The following is a 19,393-nucleotide window of genomic DNA, read 5'->3' as shown; positions in this document are numbered from 1 at the left end:
AGAGGTAACAAGTGCAAATAATCACATATTTAAGATATGATACTTGCTTGACTACTACAAAAGTAATTTACTAAGGTTCTTTTATAGGAAATTGAGTTATTCATTACAGTAATGTTTTTGAAAAATATCTGCACTACTACCAACATAAATTTATCCACCTCTAAATTAAACAAGGACTTTATGTTACACCGTATACTTATGAAAAGATTTATAGAATGGTCTGTGTTCATTTCAACATCTTGTTAATTGAGGATCATAAGATTTACAGGATCCACAAATGGACAGATTTCAAATAAAAACCTACTCTTCAATTGCTGCTCTCTGAATCTGAATATAACAAAAGGCAGCATACTGATGTAATAACGTTCCTGAAAGTCAAGACAAAAACCCAAACTTTGGCAGTTTTATCAAAATGTCCTTGATAATTAAGTACTTTGCTAGTTCTCAAAAACCTTACTGCTTTGTGTAACATTTTCAATACAGAAATAAAATACTCTTCAAATAATACATTTTAAAAGATGATTAAGTTTTGCAAAATTAAATAGCATAAATTAAGCATATTAACATTGTTTTTGACAACATGAAACAACCAATTTAAGAAAACTGCAATGGACTAAATAAAAACCACAAATGTCACAATGTGAGGCATATTTATCCTCACATACTACTGAACTTACAAAATCTACTAAAATATTTTAAAATTCCATTGATTCCATTAATACATAAAAAGAAATTGCAAAAATGCTTAAGACTATATGAGTCATCAGTTACACAGGCACTTCACATGTAAACAATCTACAGTACAACTGAAAATATTTTGGCACCAACCTATAATACTAAAAGAATTTAATATAAAGCCAGAGTTCTGTATTTTCTACTCACATTTTTTCTAGAAAACTAAGACCAAAGATTGAAGAAATTGTGTATAAACTAGGATTACAAGTATATTAAATAACTCAAATATAGAACTGTTTTAAATTGGTAAAAAAATGATTTCCTTATCCAGATGTTTACCAGTATGCTATGATATAAAAAAAATTAAACCTAATGTGATTATTAAATTGAAACCATGTTTTAAATTTAGTATTAATCTGATTGTTGAAAAATAATCAAGATTATCAACTGACATAGTAAGAAGAGAATTTGAATTTAACACAAACTCTTATTGGGTTGATCCAGTTTTCCCCCAAAAGAAGTATGGGAAATTCAAAATTTAATTTTGATGTTTTAACAGAATTTTCCTTAAACCTAAGGCTTGATCTAATAAAATCATTTTCGATCAGACATCCTTATTCATACATTTGAGATCTTTGAAATCACTTCAAATAAATGAAACTAGACAATTATGATTTTTAAATGTTATATCAAGCTGTAGAAAGCTGAGATGCCTTGGTTGTAGGTAATTCAAGAAGAGCCTGAACTGTGACACCAACTTTCACAAGACCTCTTTCTTCCAAAATATGATGAGGCAAACAAAGTCTTTCCTGAAAAACAAAACAAATGGTATCTGAACATCTGTTTTTTAATAGTGCAGCAAAGCCTGAGTAAGTCAGAACTGGGTTTTTAAAACATACTTTCAATAGAACTTCAAGTAAAAAGTACACAATTCTAATTAAATTAAATTCTAATTCTAAAATGTCTGTTTCAATAGACCTTTATGGTAGGGAATTCTATTTTACGGTCTGTGTTTTGATCTGAGGTTGGTTTGATCCACATAATAAGCAAATATTTTAAAGTGAGATGGTGGTGCTAGATGTTCCCTAAGCTCTCATGCTGGAGCAGAAAGAGTACATTTCCATCCAACAGATGTAAGGGTCATACAATATGAAGTACTAAAGGTACTAAAATTCTCTTGAGACTCTGTTTCTTCATCTGGAGACGGGACTGAGTGAGAAACAAACAGAACAATCTGTCTACGGAAGCACTTTGTAAACTGCTGAGTCCTGTACAAAACTAGCCACTCTCGTTCTTTCTACCAATTATGAGGTTCCGTGGTCTGTGATGTATGTAGCACTTCAGTACTTTTTTTGTCTTAAGGTTACTTCCCTCCAGCTTCTAGTGATGTTGTGTTGCTTCTTAGTTCCAATAGTCTAGAATTTGATAAATAACAACTGCCTCCTCTTCTAAGACATCACATGTGTTATTTGATATTCACAACTCTATGAGAAAGAGGGTTTAGAAACAACTTTACATTAGGTTTCATTAGCCTTCACTGATCCTCTTCTAACAACCTTAATGTTTCCAAGGGTTCTGTCTTCACCAGCTTCTCTTCTTATACTGTATCTTCTCCTTGGTATTCTCAAAGCCTTCTAAAAACTGCAAGGGTTTTAACTGAGGGTTTGCATGCATGTGTACAACATCAAATAAATTTGGTGGCAGTTTTGAAGAAATGATGCAGTCCACTGCTTCAGCTGGGACACTCATTCTTCTCAGGAAAATAAGCTAGCAGTGGACAGAGTGGGTGGCAAACAACAGGTCTCATCTGGTCCATAATTGTGTTTTAGTTGGCTAGCACAATGTTTTACAAATCTAAAAATATTACTTTTTAAAAATCCAGTGTTTCTTGAAACACTGGAAGACTTGGCAAGACTGAGCCCCTATTCTCAAATAGTAACAACTGCATCTTCCATCCTGATGACTTTCAAATGTTTATTTCCTGCCAAGATCTCTCTCTTGAGCTCCAGATACAAATGTCAACTTGATACAGCCAAACAGATGCCCAAGAGACATATTAAAATCAATTCGTCCACAACAGAACGACTTCCTCACTAAATTAACTTCCCCTTCTGTATTCTATACCTCAATCAGTAATACACTATTCAATCTCTCAACATAAACCTAGGAATCATAGTAATCTTATTCTTCATTACTCTCATAACTCAATCACCAAATACTACTGATAATATCCCATTTATCAAAAGAGTTCTCAAAAACTATCTTCTCACTACATTTTTGCTGCAACATTTGTTGCCCTCCTATTATTTTCCTTTTTTATTAAAAAAAAACCACTGACGTATATATTAGAAAAGAAAAAAAAAAGGTTTCAAATCAATGACCTCAGCCTCCAGTTTAGAAACTAGAAAAAGAGCAATTAAAAGAGTGGCAAGCAGAAACAAGGAAATAATGAAGATGAGAAAGAAAAACAATAAAATTTAAAAAAATAATTATACAAAAAAAAAATCAATGAAACCAAATTAGTTCACTGAGAAGATTCTTTAAAATTCATAAACCCCTAGCTAGGTTAATCAGGAAAAAGAGAGAAAATACACAAACTGCCAACCAATATCAGGAATAAAAGAGGGGATATCACAAGAGATTCTACAAATTCTAAAATGATAATAAGGGGGGCATTATAAACAATAGTATGACAATAAGTTTGACAAACTAGGTGAAATGGACAAATTCTTCAAAAGACACAGAATACCAAAGCTCATGCAAAAAGAAATAGGAAACTAGAAGACCCCTATATCTATTAAAGAAAATAAAATGGTAGTTAAAAACTTTCCCACAAAGAAAACCCCTTGCCTAGATGGGTTCAAAGTTCAATAATGAATTTAACTAGATATTTAATAAAGAAATAATATCAATTCTACTCAAAATCTTCATGAAAACTAAGAGCAGGGAATACTTCTGAACATATTCCATGGAGTCAGCATTACCTTGACACAAAAGCCAGGGAAAGACATCAAAAAAAAAAAGAAAACCAAAGCCAATAACTCCATTAACTTAGAAGCAAAAAGTCTAGACGAAATTTTAGCAAATTTAGCCCCAAAACATAAAAATAACAACAACAAAATCTGTCATGACCAAGTGTGGTTTATCCCAGGAGTCCAGGTTTGAGTTAACATCTTGAAAGTCAACCAATGTAGTTCACAATGTTGTGAAAGAAAAAAAAAAGTTATCTCCATAGATGCAGAAAAAGTACTGATATAATTCAACATCCATTCCTGATAAGAACTCTCAGCAACTAGGATCATATATCTCATAAGGAACTTGTATCTGGAAATATATAAAGAACTTAATAATAAAAAAGTGACTAAATCAATTAACAAATGGGCACAGGATTTGAAAAGACATTTCTCCAAAGAATGTATATAAATAGTCAATAAGCACACAAAAAGATGCCCAACATCATTAGCCTTTAAGGAAATGCTAATCACAGCCACTAGGATGACCAGAATCAAAAAGGTAAACAATAATCCCTGTTGGTGAGGTGTGGAAAAATTAGAACCCTCATGCATTGCTGGTGAGAATGTAAATTAGAAAATAATTTAGTAGTTCCTCAAAAAGATAAACATAGAGTTACCATAGAACCTAGCAAGCCCACTCCAAAGTATTTAAGTAAGAGAATTAAAACAAGTGTTTAAACAAAACCTTGTCCATGAATGTTCATAGCAGCATTATTCATAATAAACAATGAGTGGAAACAGCTCGAATATCCACCAGCTGATGAATGGTAAATAAACTGTGGTATTTACGTACAATGGAATAGGACCTAAAAAATGAAGTACAGGCAGACCTCAGAGATATTGGGAGTTCAGTTTCAGACCACCAAAATAAAGCGAGTATCATAATAAAGTGAGCCACGTGAGTTTTTGTTTTCTAGTCCATATAAAAGTCATGTTTACACTATACTGTAGTATTTAAATGTACAATATCATTACGTCTAAAACACAAACTTTAATTAAAAAATACTTTATTGCTAAAAAGTGCTAATCATCATCTAACAATGCACAGTTGCCACAAACCTTCAATTTGTAAAAAATGCAGTAACTGTGAAGCACAATAAAATGAAACTCAATAAAACTGGGTGTATCTGTACTACTTTATGCTACAACATGGATGAAGCTTGGAAACATTACACTAAATGAAAGAAGCCAGATACAAAAGACTCCATATTATGTGATGTCATTAATATGTAATGTCCAGAACAGGCAAATTTATAGAGACAGAACAGGGGAGGGACTGCTAATGGGTAAGAGGTTTCTTTCTGGGCTGATAAAAATATTCTACACTTACACTGTTACCCAACTCTGTGACTATACTAAAAACATTTTAAATGGGTGAAATTATGGTATGTTAATTATATCTCAATAATAATGTTTAAAAAATGTGTATGCCCAATCCCAGGCCTTAAATAAAGAGAACTTCAATTCATACTTTTCAACATATACAAAAATTAACTAAAATTTGATTATAGACCTAAATGTAAAACTTAAGATTATAAAACTTCTAGAAATAAATATAGGATAAAATCTTTGTGACCTTAAGTTATGCAAAAACTTCTTTGGTTTGACACCAAAAGCACAATCAATTTTTTTTAAATGACAAATTTTACTATAAAAATGTACAGTTTCTGCTCTCTTAAAGATACTATAATGAGAATGAAAAGACAAAGCAAAAACTGGGATACAATATTTGTAAATCACACATCTGATAAAGGACTTTATAATTTATAAAGAAATCTCAAACTCAATGATAAGAAACCCCAATTAAAAAAGAGACAAAAGATTAGAATAGATGCTTCATAAAAGAAGTCATATAAATGGCAAATAAGCCCTTGAAAAAATGATGAACAACATTAGTCTTCAGGAAATGTAAATCAAAACCACACTGATGAACTAGTACACACCTATCACAATGGATAAAATTAAAAAAACACTGACCATATTGAATGTTATTGAGGATATGGAGGAACTGGAACTCTCATCCACTACTGATAGGAATGTAAAATGGTACAACCACTTTGGAGAAGGGTTTTATGCTTTCTTATAATGTTAAGCATTCACCTACACTTCACTCCCACATATCTAACCAAAATTAAAGAACACATATATCCAAAGACTTGTATATAAATGTTCATAGCAGCCTTATTTGTAGTTATCTCTAAAACTGGAAACAACATAAATGGCCATCAATAGGTCAATGGGCTGACAAATTGTGGTATATTCATATAATGAATTACTATACAACAATAAAAAGGAATGACCTATTTATACATGCAACAACATTTATGAGTCTTAGAATAGTTATATTGAGTAAAAGGAGCCAGAAAAAAAAATTGTACCTACTGTAGCATTCCAGTTATATACAACTCCATACAGAAGATACAAACTAAACTGTAATAACAGAAAGCAGATTAGTGGCTGCCTGAGGAAGAAAGGATTGCAAAGGGACACAAGGAAACTTTTGCAGGTAATGGACATGTTCATTACCTTGAATATGGTGAAGATTTCATGGTGTATGGATATGTCAAAACTTATCAAGCCGTACACTTTATTTATGTGCAATTTATTGTATGTCAATTATACTTCACTAAAACTTAAAAATACAAAAATATCCTAAAACAAACAAAAAAATTTAAATAAAAAAAAATCAACAATATATTATCATTTCCAAGTCAGGGAAAAACAAATCGAAGCTAAAAATAAAACTCTTCCTTCATGGCCAACAGCTACAGAGTTTCAAAAATGGGAGTCGATGCCTGGTCCCTCCATAGCCCCCCCTTATGATGAGGATGGGTGAGGAACTAACATTGCCCTAGAACAAGCTGGAGAGAGAAGACAAGAGTATGCTAATAGTTTTCATAAGACTTTCCCTTTTATCCTCCTTTTCTAATGTATCAAGAAGGTGTCAGGGATATGTTGGATTATCTTTTCTTTCAAATAAAAGAACAGAAATAGAGTATTCAAGTTAGAGGGTGGACTCTGGAATTAGAACACTGGGGTTTATAGTTTGGCTCCATTGATTACTAAAAGTGTGACCTTGGCCAAGTTCCCTAACTTCTCTGCGTCTCAGTTTCCTCATCTGTAAAATGTACATTCATTCAATAAATGGTTATTGAGAACCCTTCCTGAAAACTCTTAAAACTAAAAAATGACAAAACAGGAAATTGTATATAATGTAATAATAACTTGAAAAAAACCTTCCTAACTTCTCTATTTTCTAAGAGATTGAGTACAAAAAAAAACATAAAAATGTTTAAGAATCAAATTTTTAAAACATGTCAACCATAGAGAAGTAACTAGATGAGAACAGCAGGTAGCTTCCACATTACACAGTAATTCAACGTTTCTCTCTACATAACTTATATTTATTCACTTGAAGAAAGAGGTTAAAGTAGAATTTGTATACCATATTATGACACAATTGCAAAGAGAGGTTAACAAACACAACTCAATATATAAGTGTTATCAAATCAACACACTGTACACCTTAAACTTACAAAACATTATGTCAATTCTCTCTCAATAAAAATAAACTTTAAAAAATAAAAGGAAAAAAAGTACAACTAGATTGTGATCTGCTAATAATGTCATGCCTTCTTAACAGTCAGACATGTTGATGTTAGGCTTATAATGTTCTCCAAAAAAGCAATATTTTGATTTTTTATCTTCATTATACATTAACAATATTGCTTTATTAATTGTATAGTATTAAAATTATTACATGAAACATAAGCCTATTTCTACAGATGTCAAAGTTTATTCAGTGAGATATTACCATGTTATTAAGATCTCTAATTTGACACTTTAAATAAAAATGCTATCCACCTTGAATGCAAATCTGCAAATCAGATTCTAGCCATGGATTTATAACAATGGAGTCCAAATGTCCCCTATCAGGAAAAATAAGAATATCAATGGCATGCAACCAACCTGTCATATGGCCACTAAGTTACGTTTATTCAATGATGTGTATAATAAGTAAATTTTTTCCATATATTTAGCTGTTTTATAATACTTTAAAAGCAGCTTAAAAACATTCATTAGATAGCCATGACAGTTAAAGCTGGAATTCAATAGAAGGTACCAATGGAAGGCATTCATTTTCACATTCAGAAAGCATTATTCATTCCTATTGTGAAGAAGAAGAATCCAATACACATGTAATAAATTAATATTTAAATGATCATTTTGTTAGAAAAATAATTACCTGTGAGACACCCAACTTTTTACAAGCATCAAGAAAATTTTCTACATTTCTTCGACATTTTGCCATGCTCAGTTTAGGCTGTAAAGTAAGAAAAAAAAAAGGTATATTTTCAGGCATATTTATACAAAATTAATCGATATTGAAAATTAAATTTATTGAGGTACATTATTTAAAACCTGTTTCAAGAAGCTCTATCTTCCTTTAGAGAACTAACAAATTGTAGACAAAACTTACCACTGCTGGTGATGGCACATGAATACTAGCTACAGAGCGTGGCCTTATATGATTGGCTAAATGGCAAAGAACAACCCCATCCATCAGTGCAGCTCCAATGTCATCAGGTAAAATTACTTTTAACCTGGATTCGAGATTCTATAAAAGAAATGGGTATAAATCACAGATATTCTACCTAAATATCTATGCTACATACTTATATTACTAATCGTTACATAATCCAAAATTTTAAAGAGTTGTTAATTTTCCAAGCTAAATTCATCTCACAAAGCAGATGTGAAAGGTCAATCTGACTTACGTTGCGAAGTTGTCGTATTTGCTCTCGTTCTTCCCGTAGATGTTCCATCTTTCTTCTCATTGTAAAACCTGGATCTGCTGCCCCATATTCCTGGCGTGATGAGCGGCTAAAAGCTATAAAAACAGAAATTTTCCAGCTTATTACAAAGCTAACAGGAAGGATCAACCATCGGTGGGGAAAGAGGCATGATAAAAAGAACCAGTACAAAACTACATAAAACACTATTACTTATTAATACATTCTAAATATTTTTTAGAGAATATAATTGAAATCTACTTATCTGCATAATTGAAAGCAACAGGGAAGACAAGTGTAATGACTTCTACCACCTATACATGATCTTAAACATACGTAATTAGAAACTTATGATCCAGGTTAAAAATTATTATTGAACACAAATCAGCCTTTATTATCTTTAAAGAAAAAGGAAATTATTTCTGAAGGTCAATAACAGTTATTCAGGAATAAAAACTATAATTCAATACCTTGCCAAGTAACATGGATCCACTTTCTTTTGGGCTTGCCAAATGCGAAAAGATCCCCTTTTAAAACCACAATATAATGGAGTGCTATAATTTCAAACAGTGTTTGGTTTGCTGGCAGAGTGGTCAGTCTAATAGCAGTCACAGTAGAGTAGAAATAAGACTGCAGTATATCTAAGGCAAAAAGCTGAGGTTTCAGGAGCTTGAAGGTAAAGAGGAAGAAAGAAATGGGGAATGGGAATTGGAAAGACAAATAAGGTTAAGAGAAAATTACTTTTAGGAGAGGGGAAAGAATCTATGTGTACTTAAAACTATGGAATCAATCCCATTTAAGCTGAGAAACTGTTGTTTCATATATAACCAATAAATTTTATTTGCAGAATATTTATTTACCTGATCTGGGCTTCAAGCCAAAGGGGCCATGTAAAAAACCATCAGTTCTATCATATTCCTAAAAACAGAAAAAAAAAAAAAAACAGAAACTTTTTTCTTTCAAAATAATCAAGGCAGTTATTCATATCCATTCCAATTTTGAAAAGTATTTATTTCTTCCATGATTAATCAGTGGAGTAGAGAAGGGTAAGTTGCATTTTCAACGCAAATTTATACATTTCACTTTTAAAAGGTTTATAAATATTTGCTAATTGACCTGAGCCTTTATATACTTCTCTCTCATAGTATAAGGAAGATGAAAAAGAAAATTATTAAAGTATATAAAATAAACAGATACTATTTTTTGAATGAAGAACCAGGTTAAAGTGTCCCCCAAAATGAAATAAACTTCAATGAAAAGATAAGTGAAATTAGCAACACTCTGTATCTACTGTGGACTTGACACTTAGTGGATAATCTGAGGCAAATATACATATTGATACTAATAGGGGCTGCTGAGCAATAGATAATAAAGTATTATTTCTCCTGTCTGAATGCACATTGTTTCAAAGTGCTTTTCACACATTAGTGTGCTATGGAAAGAACTGTGGTATATTTTAAACATCTGAACTTAGAAAGTTTAGGCTAAGCCTTGAGCAAAACATTTCATTTGTCTGTGACTGTTTCTTCATCTCTGAAATAGGATGTTGTAAACATTAACTGAGATAACTAAAAGAAAGCACTTTGTAAATTATAAAATCGTAAAAAAATATATATCATTTTACTAACATCTTATTTAATCTACACAACTGTGAAGTAGCTCGAGTTTGGGCTTTAGTCACTTCTCAACCATATATTGAATGAAATCTTTAGGAAAAGTTAATTATCTCTTCAGCTGTAAAATGATGAGGATAGTATCAAGCTCATGGGACTGCTCTTAAATTTAAAAGTACAGGCAAGCACTTTCTTAATAGTAAAGCACTATATTAATTGTTTTTACAATTTTCCTTTCACAGATGTAATTGAAATAATAATTCTGTTGATTCTCTGAATCTTCTGATTAACATGTGATATTCAGTACAAGCTGAACGTCAGTTGAGGTACTAAAACACACGTTCACTACTCTATCCATTTACAAGCCTCACAGTGTGTCTTGATTATGTCGGTTAAGGTATTGTGAACTTTCAGACAAAAATCTCATTTATCCAAATGTAAGCAAAAATGTATTATAAAAGCAATACAATTTATTTGAAAAAACACACTAACACTCTCCCCATGAGCATAGATCATAAAATCATAAAGCAACTATGTAAATAAGTCATCACTTATATTTGTTATACTTGGAAGTAAAAGAAAGGATTTACAAAAGCATGTGACAAAGACTAATTTTAGGATACCCTAATTTAAATTATTTTTTAAAAGAATGTAAACCATTTTACTTGCCATATAAATAATTCAGAAACACGTTTATAAAACTAATGCCCAAGTCCATTTAAAAGTTTTATAATGTAATTCATCCAAAACAATAGACAAAGTATCCTGGCTTTTTAAAAAAATTACTACCATCTATGCAAAATGAAATACTGTCTAATTAACCAAAGTTAGACAGTGAATTTGGATCATCCAAACATTTAGACAAAGTCCTGAACTCACCAAATGAATGCATAATCATTTATTTACTAATGCCAATACACTTTTAGAATACTAAGTAAGGTAATCTGAAATAGAAGAGATACTATTTAGAATTTTTAAAAATTTATCTTTTATTGTGAAGCAACAGGTTTAACTAAATTAGAAGAGTCAACAATTTAAACCACAGAATATTTGGTTGAGATCTCAGAAACTAATTTTCATCTACCCCTTCTTCCTCACATCCCTTCTTAGGTCTAAGATGCTAGGAAATGTGTACCCTCCTGTCGATAGGAACAACCCACTGCAGGGATGTTTCTCGTGGAAAAAGGAAAGTTTTTCTTGCATTGCTTTCAGACCTAATTGGTTATGAGAAAAACCAAAGGCCATTGCACAATGCTGAAATATTTTTTTTCAAATTGAAAATTTGAAAGCTGTTATTTATTTCAAAATATGAATCAAATTATAAAACATAAAAAACATATGAAGTGAATTCTTTTCTGTGATCTATAGGCATTTTCCAATAAGTAACTTAAGGGATATTCGTTATGAATATTTGTACAAAGATATGGTGTTCTTAGAGTTTTTTTATAGGCTAGGTTTGCACAAATCAACCTTTTAAATATGGATGAATAAATTACATTTAAAAAAAAAGAAAGAAAGATGAGGTTAGAGAGAAGAGACAAAGAAACCTATGTAAACACATTTAAAAACAGAACTTGTACCTCAGATGACACTGGAGATTGTGGTGACATATTAGCATTATCACTTTCTTGCTAAAATATAAAAATAAAAAGATGAAAGATGAAATTAAAATATGAATGATGATTCAGACATAAAAAAGGAAAATTGAAAATTGTTCTGATCAACTACTAAAGAAGAATCTGGAAAATACGATCTATCACCTTGCCAAAGTGTGGTCTGTGGACCAGCAGCATCAACATCGTTGGGAGCTTGTTAGAAATGCAGAATCTCAGGCCCCACCCAAGACCTACTGAATCAGAATCTGTATTTCAGTAAGATTCCCAGGTGATTCATAAGCACTTTAAACTAAAGTTTTAGAAGTAGTATCTACTCACATCAAATATTTTCTTATAAATTCATTTCCTTTAAATATCACAAATGAAAAACCTTTCTATGTGTCTTAGAAAATATCCATGAGTCAAGATTAATTCCTAACAGAAAATGGCAACAATATATTACAATCTGAGACAGGTACATGGAAGCATGCAAAAATTCCATCACCCCAAATAATAGTGTTTACCTGGAAAATTATGTGTATCTAAAATAGGCTTAGAAATAATTACAAAGAATTTAATTGCATAAGATAATACTAAATGGTCCATTTTTTTCAATGACTACTAATAAACAAATACAAAAATCTTAACATTTAACCTTGAATACGCATACCACATAGGACATGTATTCATCATACAACATATGATTACTTGAGCACCTGCTTTATGTCAGACACTGTGCTAGACTCTGGGAATACTGAAATTTAGTAAAATATCATCCACTCAAGGATCTTTCACCCTAGGGGGAAAACAGATTCATTTACACAGGTAAAACAACCTTCTCAGTACAATGATAGAGCCATGCATGGCATATTATGGGGCACAGATAAAGGGTGCTCAGGGAAATGGTGGGGCTGGGGGAGAAGGCAAGTTTCCTGAGAAAGTAAAAAACCGAGTAAATGTTTATCAAAAAAAGAAGGGAACAATATTCCAAGATAAAGGACAACAAGGACAAAGGCACACAAGCAATAAATGAAAGGATGAGTGCAGAAAACCTTGCAGTTCCATGTTTTTGGAGAGTATGGTGAAAGGGGGGCAAATCATGAGTTGAGGCTGATGTGGTAAGCAGGAGCTTGATCAAGGACCTAGAATTTACTTTCTCAGTAATGAGGAGACACTAAAGGTTCTAAGCAAGGAAATGGCCTGATCATATTTATGTTCTTTCAATCACTGGCAGCAGAGAGGAAAATGGACCAGAGAAAGGGAGAAAAGCAAGGATGCTATTGCAGTTACTGGTAAGAAATGATAAGGGCCTGTGCTAGAGCAGAAATAGCAGAAATGTAGATGAGGAATGTATTCAAAGTACGTCAGTATCAAAAAAAAAAGTAGGTCATGGTAACTGATTAGATATTGAAGCAGGCAGGACCAAAGTGGATATAAAATATAAAGAGACAGAGAGAACAGCCAAGCTGAACCTCTAGTTTAGTGTACAGCAAACGTTTTGGGGGTGATCATATTTCCTAAAATTAAAGTTTTCAGAAGCCCTGCCAAGTATCCAACATCAAATTCACTACCAATCCCACCAAACAAAAATACACAAAACTTAAATATATGGTGATGAGATGATATCATTTCAAAAATGCCAGGCTGCTGCACAGCTTAAAATGATGAGGTAGAAAAGTTTATAGCAATGCACAAATTGTAGAAATCTAAGTTTAAATGTTAAAATAGCATACAGAGTTTGTGAAAAGAGACTAACAAATTCCAAATAAAAAAAAATCTCAACTGACCCACCAGGTTGATTTAGGAAGATAAAAGCTAGGAAAATGTAAAAATTTTAAATTCATGAGTTACAGTTTTAAGATGAATGTTAGTAAAATTCTAAAGCTGAACTACAAAGGACAAATGGATACTGCATGATTAAATTAATACTTGTATAATGATGCTCTGTTTTCATTATTGGAGAAAACCCATGCATTAAATCAGTAACAAACTGAAAAACTGATCACATTTTACTTTGATTAAGCCAACTACATGCGAAACGTAAATATTTTAAATAACTGCTAATATTACCCTCTTGTCTCACCTCATCATTTTCATTGCCACTTGAACTCTTCCTTGATGATTTATACTGAAAAATATTTAAAGCACATACTTTATTTTTCCTTGAACATATGAATTCTCTAACTAGTAAATTATATATGAGGTTATTCACATTTTGGTACTTTTACTAAATTATCTGAATTATATATAAAAAGTAAATCATATGTAAAATATACAAATTAAACTGTTTAATTACAAATGAGTTTAAATAGTCCTACTACTTACTAATGGCTAACACAAACTGTACTTTCTATGTACAAGGCATTGTTCTAAGTCCATATATCAAGTAACATTTCCCTTCTAAACCAATTTATTTCCTATTCATTTAGGTTTGCGATCTGAGTGTTGTCTTAAATCTTCCTTCTTTCTTAATCCCTTATAAACAAAAATGTCAAGTCAATTCTTTCTGTAATCTCTCTCAGACTTACTTCTTCTGAGTTCTCTCAACTACTATTCTATTCTAGGTGCCATTATCTCACACCTAGTCGTAATCTCACCATTCAAAAATGTCATCCATTTTTAAGAAACCTACTAATTTTAGGTTAAAAAATACTAATTAAATGTATATATTGACTATACAGTAATAGTGATAACAGCTAACACTTATACTACTGCTTACTACATGCCAGGCACTGATTGAAGTGTGTTACATGTATTAATCCATTTAATCTTCTTAACAACCCTGAGGTAAACACTATCTATTTTATACTGAGGCAAGGGGTAACTTGCTTAATATCAAAAATGCTAGAATGTGAAAAAAGTGCTCATTTATAGGATCAAGAATCAAGGAAATACAGTATGACAACCACTAAAGTTCTTCTGATTCCTTCTCACCGGAAATAACTCATAACTCTTCTGTTGAAGAAAACCTAACTTTCAGATTTTATACAAATTTCTCTGCCTGGCATTCAAAGTTCTATTTAATGGCCCCCTTATGCAGCTTTAGCTTTCACAAATCTTGAAACAATAGATAACCTACCTGATAGCTCAACCACAAACTGGAGGATGAGCAGTATTAGGGATTACAAATACAAGACCTAAATTCCTCCATTGTCTCTCCTATGACTTATGACAAAGTGCTCTTTTCAGCTGATCCCAGACATAGCCTCAATATGTTTTCAACCCAATGGTCCAGATAGCCACTAAATGAAGTTGGTATGTGTGAATAAACATATTTGCCATCCTTAGGCATGATGTCCTTGATGGCACTTGTTCTTGTTCTATTATACTTCAACAAAAGAATGACACTTGGACAGTGAACACCAGGACCCCAGGATGGCATCAGTCATACTAGTGAAGGAGATGAAACTCATGGATGTCAAAAGAGGGGAGATGCCCAAGCTGGATGTTGATGCAGGATTTCACCCCTAAAGGCACTGTTGGAGCGTTTCAAAGAGGTTACTACCAGTATTACGAGTATGTCAATGTGAAGAAAGGGAGCATCACTAGGGTTTCTATGCTTACATACTTTTCAACTACTGCTTTTCTTACAAGGAACCCAAACATGAGCAGTTATGCAAGTACTACTGAAGAGGAAGATGCTGCCTGCATTCCTGACCATGACCTTATTTGCCCCGATCTTTGCTGAATCCTTCCGAATCCTAATTGAGAATTAACACCTGATAAAAATGACTGGTAGAGAAACAAACAAAAAATGAAATAAAAGAGTAACATTTTAATGAATAATAAGCTTTTATGAAGTGTGTACTCTGTGGCAAGTGCTGTTCAAGGTACTTTATATTATTAAACAATTCAATGATTAAAACAATCCTGTGAAGGATGATCCCATTGAAATCATTTGAAGATAAAAAAAATTAAGTTCAGCAAGATTAGGTAATTTGCCAAAGTCATTCAGTTAGTAGAAATCTAAGTAAGGACTGGAACCAAAGTGATTTGATTTTTGAAGCCAAGGCCCTTAACCACTGTACTATACTCTCATTCCTAAATCTTGAATGACTGAATTATTAGTAGGAATTTTCCAGGAATAAAAGAATGGGCATGCTCAGAAGAAGGAAAGCACAAAGGAATAAAAAAGCTCAGCCTACACAGAAAACAAAGAGTAGCTAACGAAAGTGAATTGTGGCAGGTAATAAAACTTAGAGAAAGAGGTAAGGATGGCTATGAAGTTTTTAAAAAGTCCTAACTTTATGTTATTGATAATGGGGAGCCAATAAAGAATTTTAAGCCAGGGATTTCTCTAAGGACTGTGAAACTAGAGAAAGGGGAACCATTAAGAAATTATTACAATTGCCCAAACAAGAAAGAATGAGGGTTCCAACAAAAGAAAGGTCAGTAGATATGGAGAAGAGGTGATGAATCGGGGAAAGAGGCATAATTATCATCCTAGTGACCAATTAGTAAGGAGAAAGAAAGAGGGAAAGATCAAGGAGGACTGAGGTATAGAGCTTAGGTTAGGGGCCTGGGTGGATAATACCACTAACAACTAAAATACAGAATAGAGGGGAGGAGCAAGCTCAACGGTGGTGGGGCAGGAGGGGAAGACATATTGAATTTGAAATATATAGCATCCAGACAATTCGAAACATAGGTCTGGAGACCAGAAAACTAATTTATAAGATGTAAATTTAGACCCAGCAGAATATGAGACATCTGGAGTCAAAAAAGCTTCAGACAGAATAATAAAAGGGGATAAGATCCTGAGACCAAGTAGAAGAAAAGTCAGAAGAAAAGTTAGCCAGGAACATCAAAAAGAAAACATAAAAATCAGGGAAGGAAAATGAGGCAAAAACCAAGAAAGCAGTTTCAAGAAGAAAGATGTGGTCACCACTGTCAAATGCTACGCTGGATTTTGCCTATAGTAGGTACGTGTTAGGCTCTAGTGAGGGGCTATTTCAATGGAGGTGAAAGCCAGACTGCAGTAGTGTAAGGAGTGATCAGAAACTGGAGACCTAGGAATGGCAAATTTGGCCCGAGAAGAAAGCAAAGAGATAAGGCAACAGCTGAAAGGGAAATCAGAGATAATGGTAGAGGTCTGAGCACATTTATAAGACAGAAGGTAAAGGATAGTAAGGACATAGAAAAGTGAGCAGATAATTGATAAAGAAACAGAGTATGATGCAGAAAAGAACTTAGATAATGAGACTTATATTACTGTCACTCAAATGCTATTCTAATTTAAAATATCCATTACACATGACAACTTAGAAAGATACTAAGTTTTGCATTACTGCACATATTTAATGGTCTTAAAATCCAAATCTGAATATATACATAGATTCTAAAATATTTCATAAGTTTAAGTTTTTACTAATTCAACTCAGCTGTGCTCAATTATTAGTCTGAATAACTTAAGTTTTATTATATATAAATTCAAATAAAGGCCAATTCACAAACAAAAAGGTCAGTTCATCTCTGAAGCTTATATCACAAGAGACACTAACTTGTGCACAAACTCTGACTTGGAACAAATCAGGTTATTTCACAAGCCCAATTGGCTTCCCTATACCAGTATAAAATTAACCATGGTCAGAAAAAATACACAAAAATATTTTTCTCAGTATTCGTCTTTAAATTTAAAATACTGTACTATATTTACAAAATCAGATATGTAAGTTAAGAGTCATTATAATCTTTTATCACAAAAGTAATGGGATACATTTGAAAGACAAATATATATGGCATTTAAATAAATCAAATAATCCTTAAAATTAATTGGGTATAGTTAATCTAACGCTTTTTAACTTTTTATTTAGAAATCAATCATCAAATGCATTTAGAAATGTATGTGTTACCATTCTTATAAGAAATTGAAGCTGCGAATTTACACTGAACATTACCAATAAAAGGTTAGATTTTCATACTTTGTTGTATATCTTATTCAAATAATTAATATTAATTATTTATTATAACTATAGTTATATTATATAATATAATATAATAATAATTATAATTAATTAATTAAATAATAAATTTCTGTAAAAAATTTTAACAAAGTAATGTATTTCCTGGAATACCTTTACATTGAGAAACACACTGATTTTATTTCAGCAACAATGACATTAAATTTTATTTACTAACATAGTAATCTATGTAAGAGTGGCCAAAGTCTAAAAGGATTACTATAACTCTCCTACAACGATTTACTTACTCATATAATCTGAGAATTCATCTTCTTACTCACATAACATGGCTAATTATGTTGAAACATTTTTTACTTATTTTCAGGGGCTTACCTGAAAAACCTACTACCCAAAATCAGTCTTAGGAACTAAGAAGCTGGAGAGCTGAATTTCACACAAACACAGACACACAGAGAGACACACACTCACTTTCAATAAATCTTCTCAATAACAGCATCATGAATAATTTACCATAGGACACAAAGAAATCCCATGGTTCAGGCATTTATATGTGTTAAGGTAAAGTTGCACAAAAGTTCTGTATGTTTCATAACAGCAAACTAAAGGAGCCATCACTGAGTGAGCTTAGTGATAATTCGATACATATCTCTAGAGTAGTATACTTTAACTATAAATCTAGATTAAGTTCAATACCATATCTTATGAATAAGCCTTTTGATTCTTGAGAAATAAGTGATTAAGAGAAATTTTCTTTTTGAAAGAGACACTTCATAGAAATCGATATTTTAAATTATGAAAATACTGGCAAATCTGAGTAACAGTTTTGACTTCATTTAGAGAGTAGTACCTCAATTTTAGAATTTTTTTTAACATCTTAGGAAAAAATTTTCTTATTCAATTTTTTTAGTGTCCTAATACTGACATCTTCTGACTGCTGAGGAGAACTACATATCTCCTGAACATTTCCCAGTGACTGAAGCACCTACTTTATTAACCATAGAAGAAATCAACATTTGTTGAATGATGATTAAGACACTTTGAATATTATTTCACTTGATCTCTTAGCAATTGATAAAATAGCAATAGCTAAGTGACCTGAAGCATATTACTGAGCCTCTCTGTGCCTTTATTCCCCTGTTAGATAGGAGTGATACTAATTGCACTTACTTCATAGAGTCGTTATGAAGATTAAATGAGTTGATATCTGTAAAGTACTTAGAATAGTACCTGGCACTTACTAAGTGCTATGTAAGTATTTTGATAAAGTCAGAATTTGTATGCTTTTGACTATACTATAGAGCAAATAAATACCAAAACTCTTTTATTAGTTAGAAATACCTAAATTTCTACAACATCATCAATCATTCATCAAGTTTTTTTTATCTATTAACAAATTTCCTTTAGTGCCTTTGTTCAAATCCCCTAACCTAAGTGGGGACTTTAAATTAGTAAATGCCAGAATGTAAATATAACTGCAGATTTGTAAAGGGTACTGACCAGGGTTCTGCTTAGACTGTCCTTTCCTTTTCTATTTCTTTATTATCTCATATTGACCATATAACATAAGGCTCATTAAAAGAATTCAGTAATTATTTGTTGAAGGAGTAAACTTATCACAGACTCACTAGACATATAACATTTTTGTTTTGGTCATACTACTTCCAAATATATGTTACACTACCATAATAAGGAAATAGATCAATGTGGATCGAGACCCACTCTTACCAAACTGAAAAAAGCATGAAATATGATCCTATTTATTAGTGATATAAACGTCAAATT

At 32.0% G+C, this 19,393-nt stretch overlaps 1 protein-coding gene, 1 non-coding gene and 1 pseudogene across 3 annotated transcripts in view; 1 reads left to right on the top strand and 2 right to left on the bottom strand.

The window, feature by feature from the left end:
- Positions 1-719: 719 nt before the first annotated feature.
- LRCH2 (leucine rich repeats and calponin homology domain containing 2) overlaps positions 720-19,393 on the bottom strand; it is a 78,887-nt gene continuing 60,213 nt past the window's right edge. The window contains exons 15-21 of one of the 2 annotated variants that reach the window (XM_031446280.2): positions 13,774-13,818; positions 11,676-11,726; positions 9,343-9,400; positions 8,468-8,580; positions 8,170-8,307; positions 7,936-8,013; positions 720-1,484 (exon numbers count right to left, since the gene is read on the bottom strand). In XM_031446280.2, the coding sequence (XP_031302140.2) occupies positions 1,365-1,484; positions 7,936-8,013; positions 8,170-8,307; positions 8,468-8,580; positions 9,343-9,400; positions 11,676-11,726; positions 13,774-13,818 (603 nt within the window). In that variant the 3' untranslated portion in view covers positions 720-1,364. The remainder of the gene's footprint in view (positions 1,485-7,935; positions 8,014-8,169; positions 8,308-8,467; positions 8,581-9,342; positions 9,401-11,675; positions 11,727-13,773; positions 13,819-19,393) is intronic. The other variant, XM_064482818.1, reaches the window with a different exon arrangement.
- On the bottom strand, positions 11,223-11,352 carry LOC116151106 (small nucleolar RNA SNORA35). Its single transcript, XR_004134890.1, has one exon. It is a non-coding gene; the product is annotated as a small nucleolar RNA SNORA35 (small nucleolar RNA).
- Positions 15,066-15,431, top strand: LOC105105251 (ATP synthase subunit f, mitochondrial-like; annotated as a pseudogene).

This window comes from Camelus dromedarius, chromosome X, assembly GCF_036321535.1.
Source record: "Camelus dromedarius isolate mCamDro1 chromosome X, mCamDro1.pat, whole genome shotgun sequence".
NCBI lineage: Eukaryota > Metazoa > Chordata > Mammalia > Artiodactyla > Camelidae > Camelus > Camelus dromedarius.
Note: the sequence above shows the minus strand (reverse complement) of the source record. Positions and strands in the feature narration are given on the sequence as shown.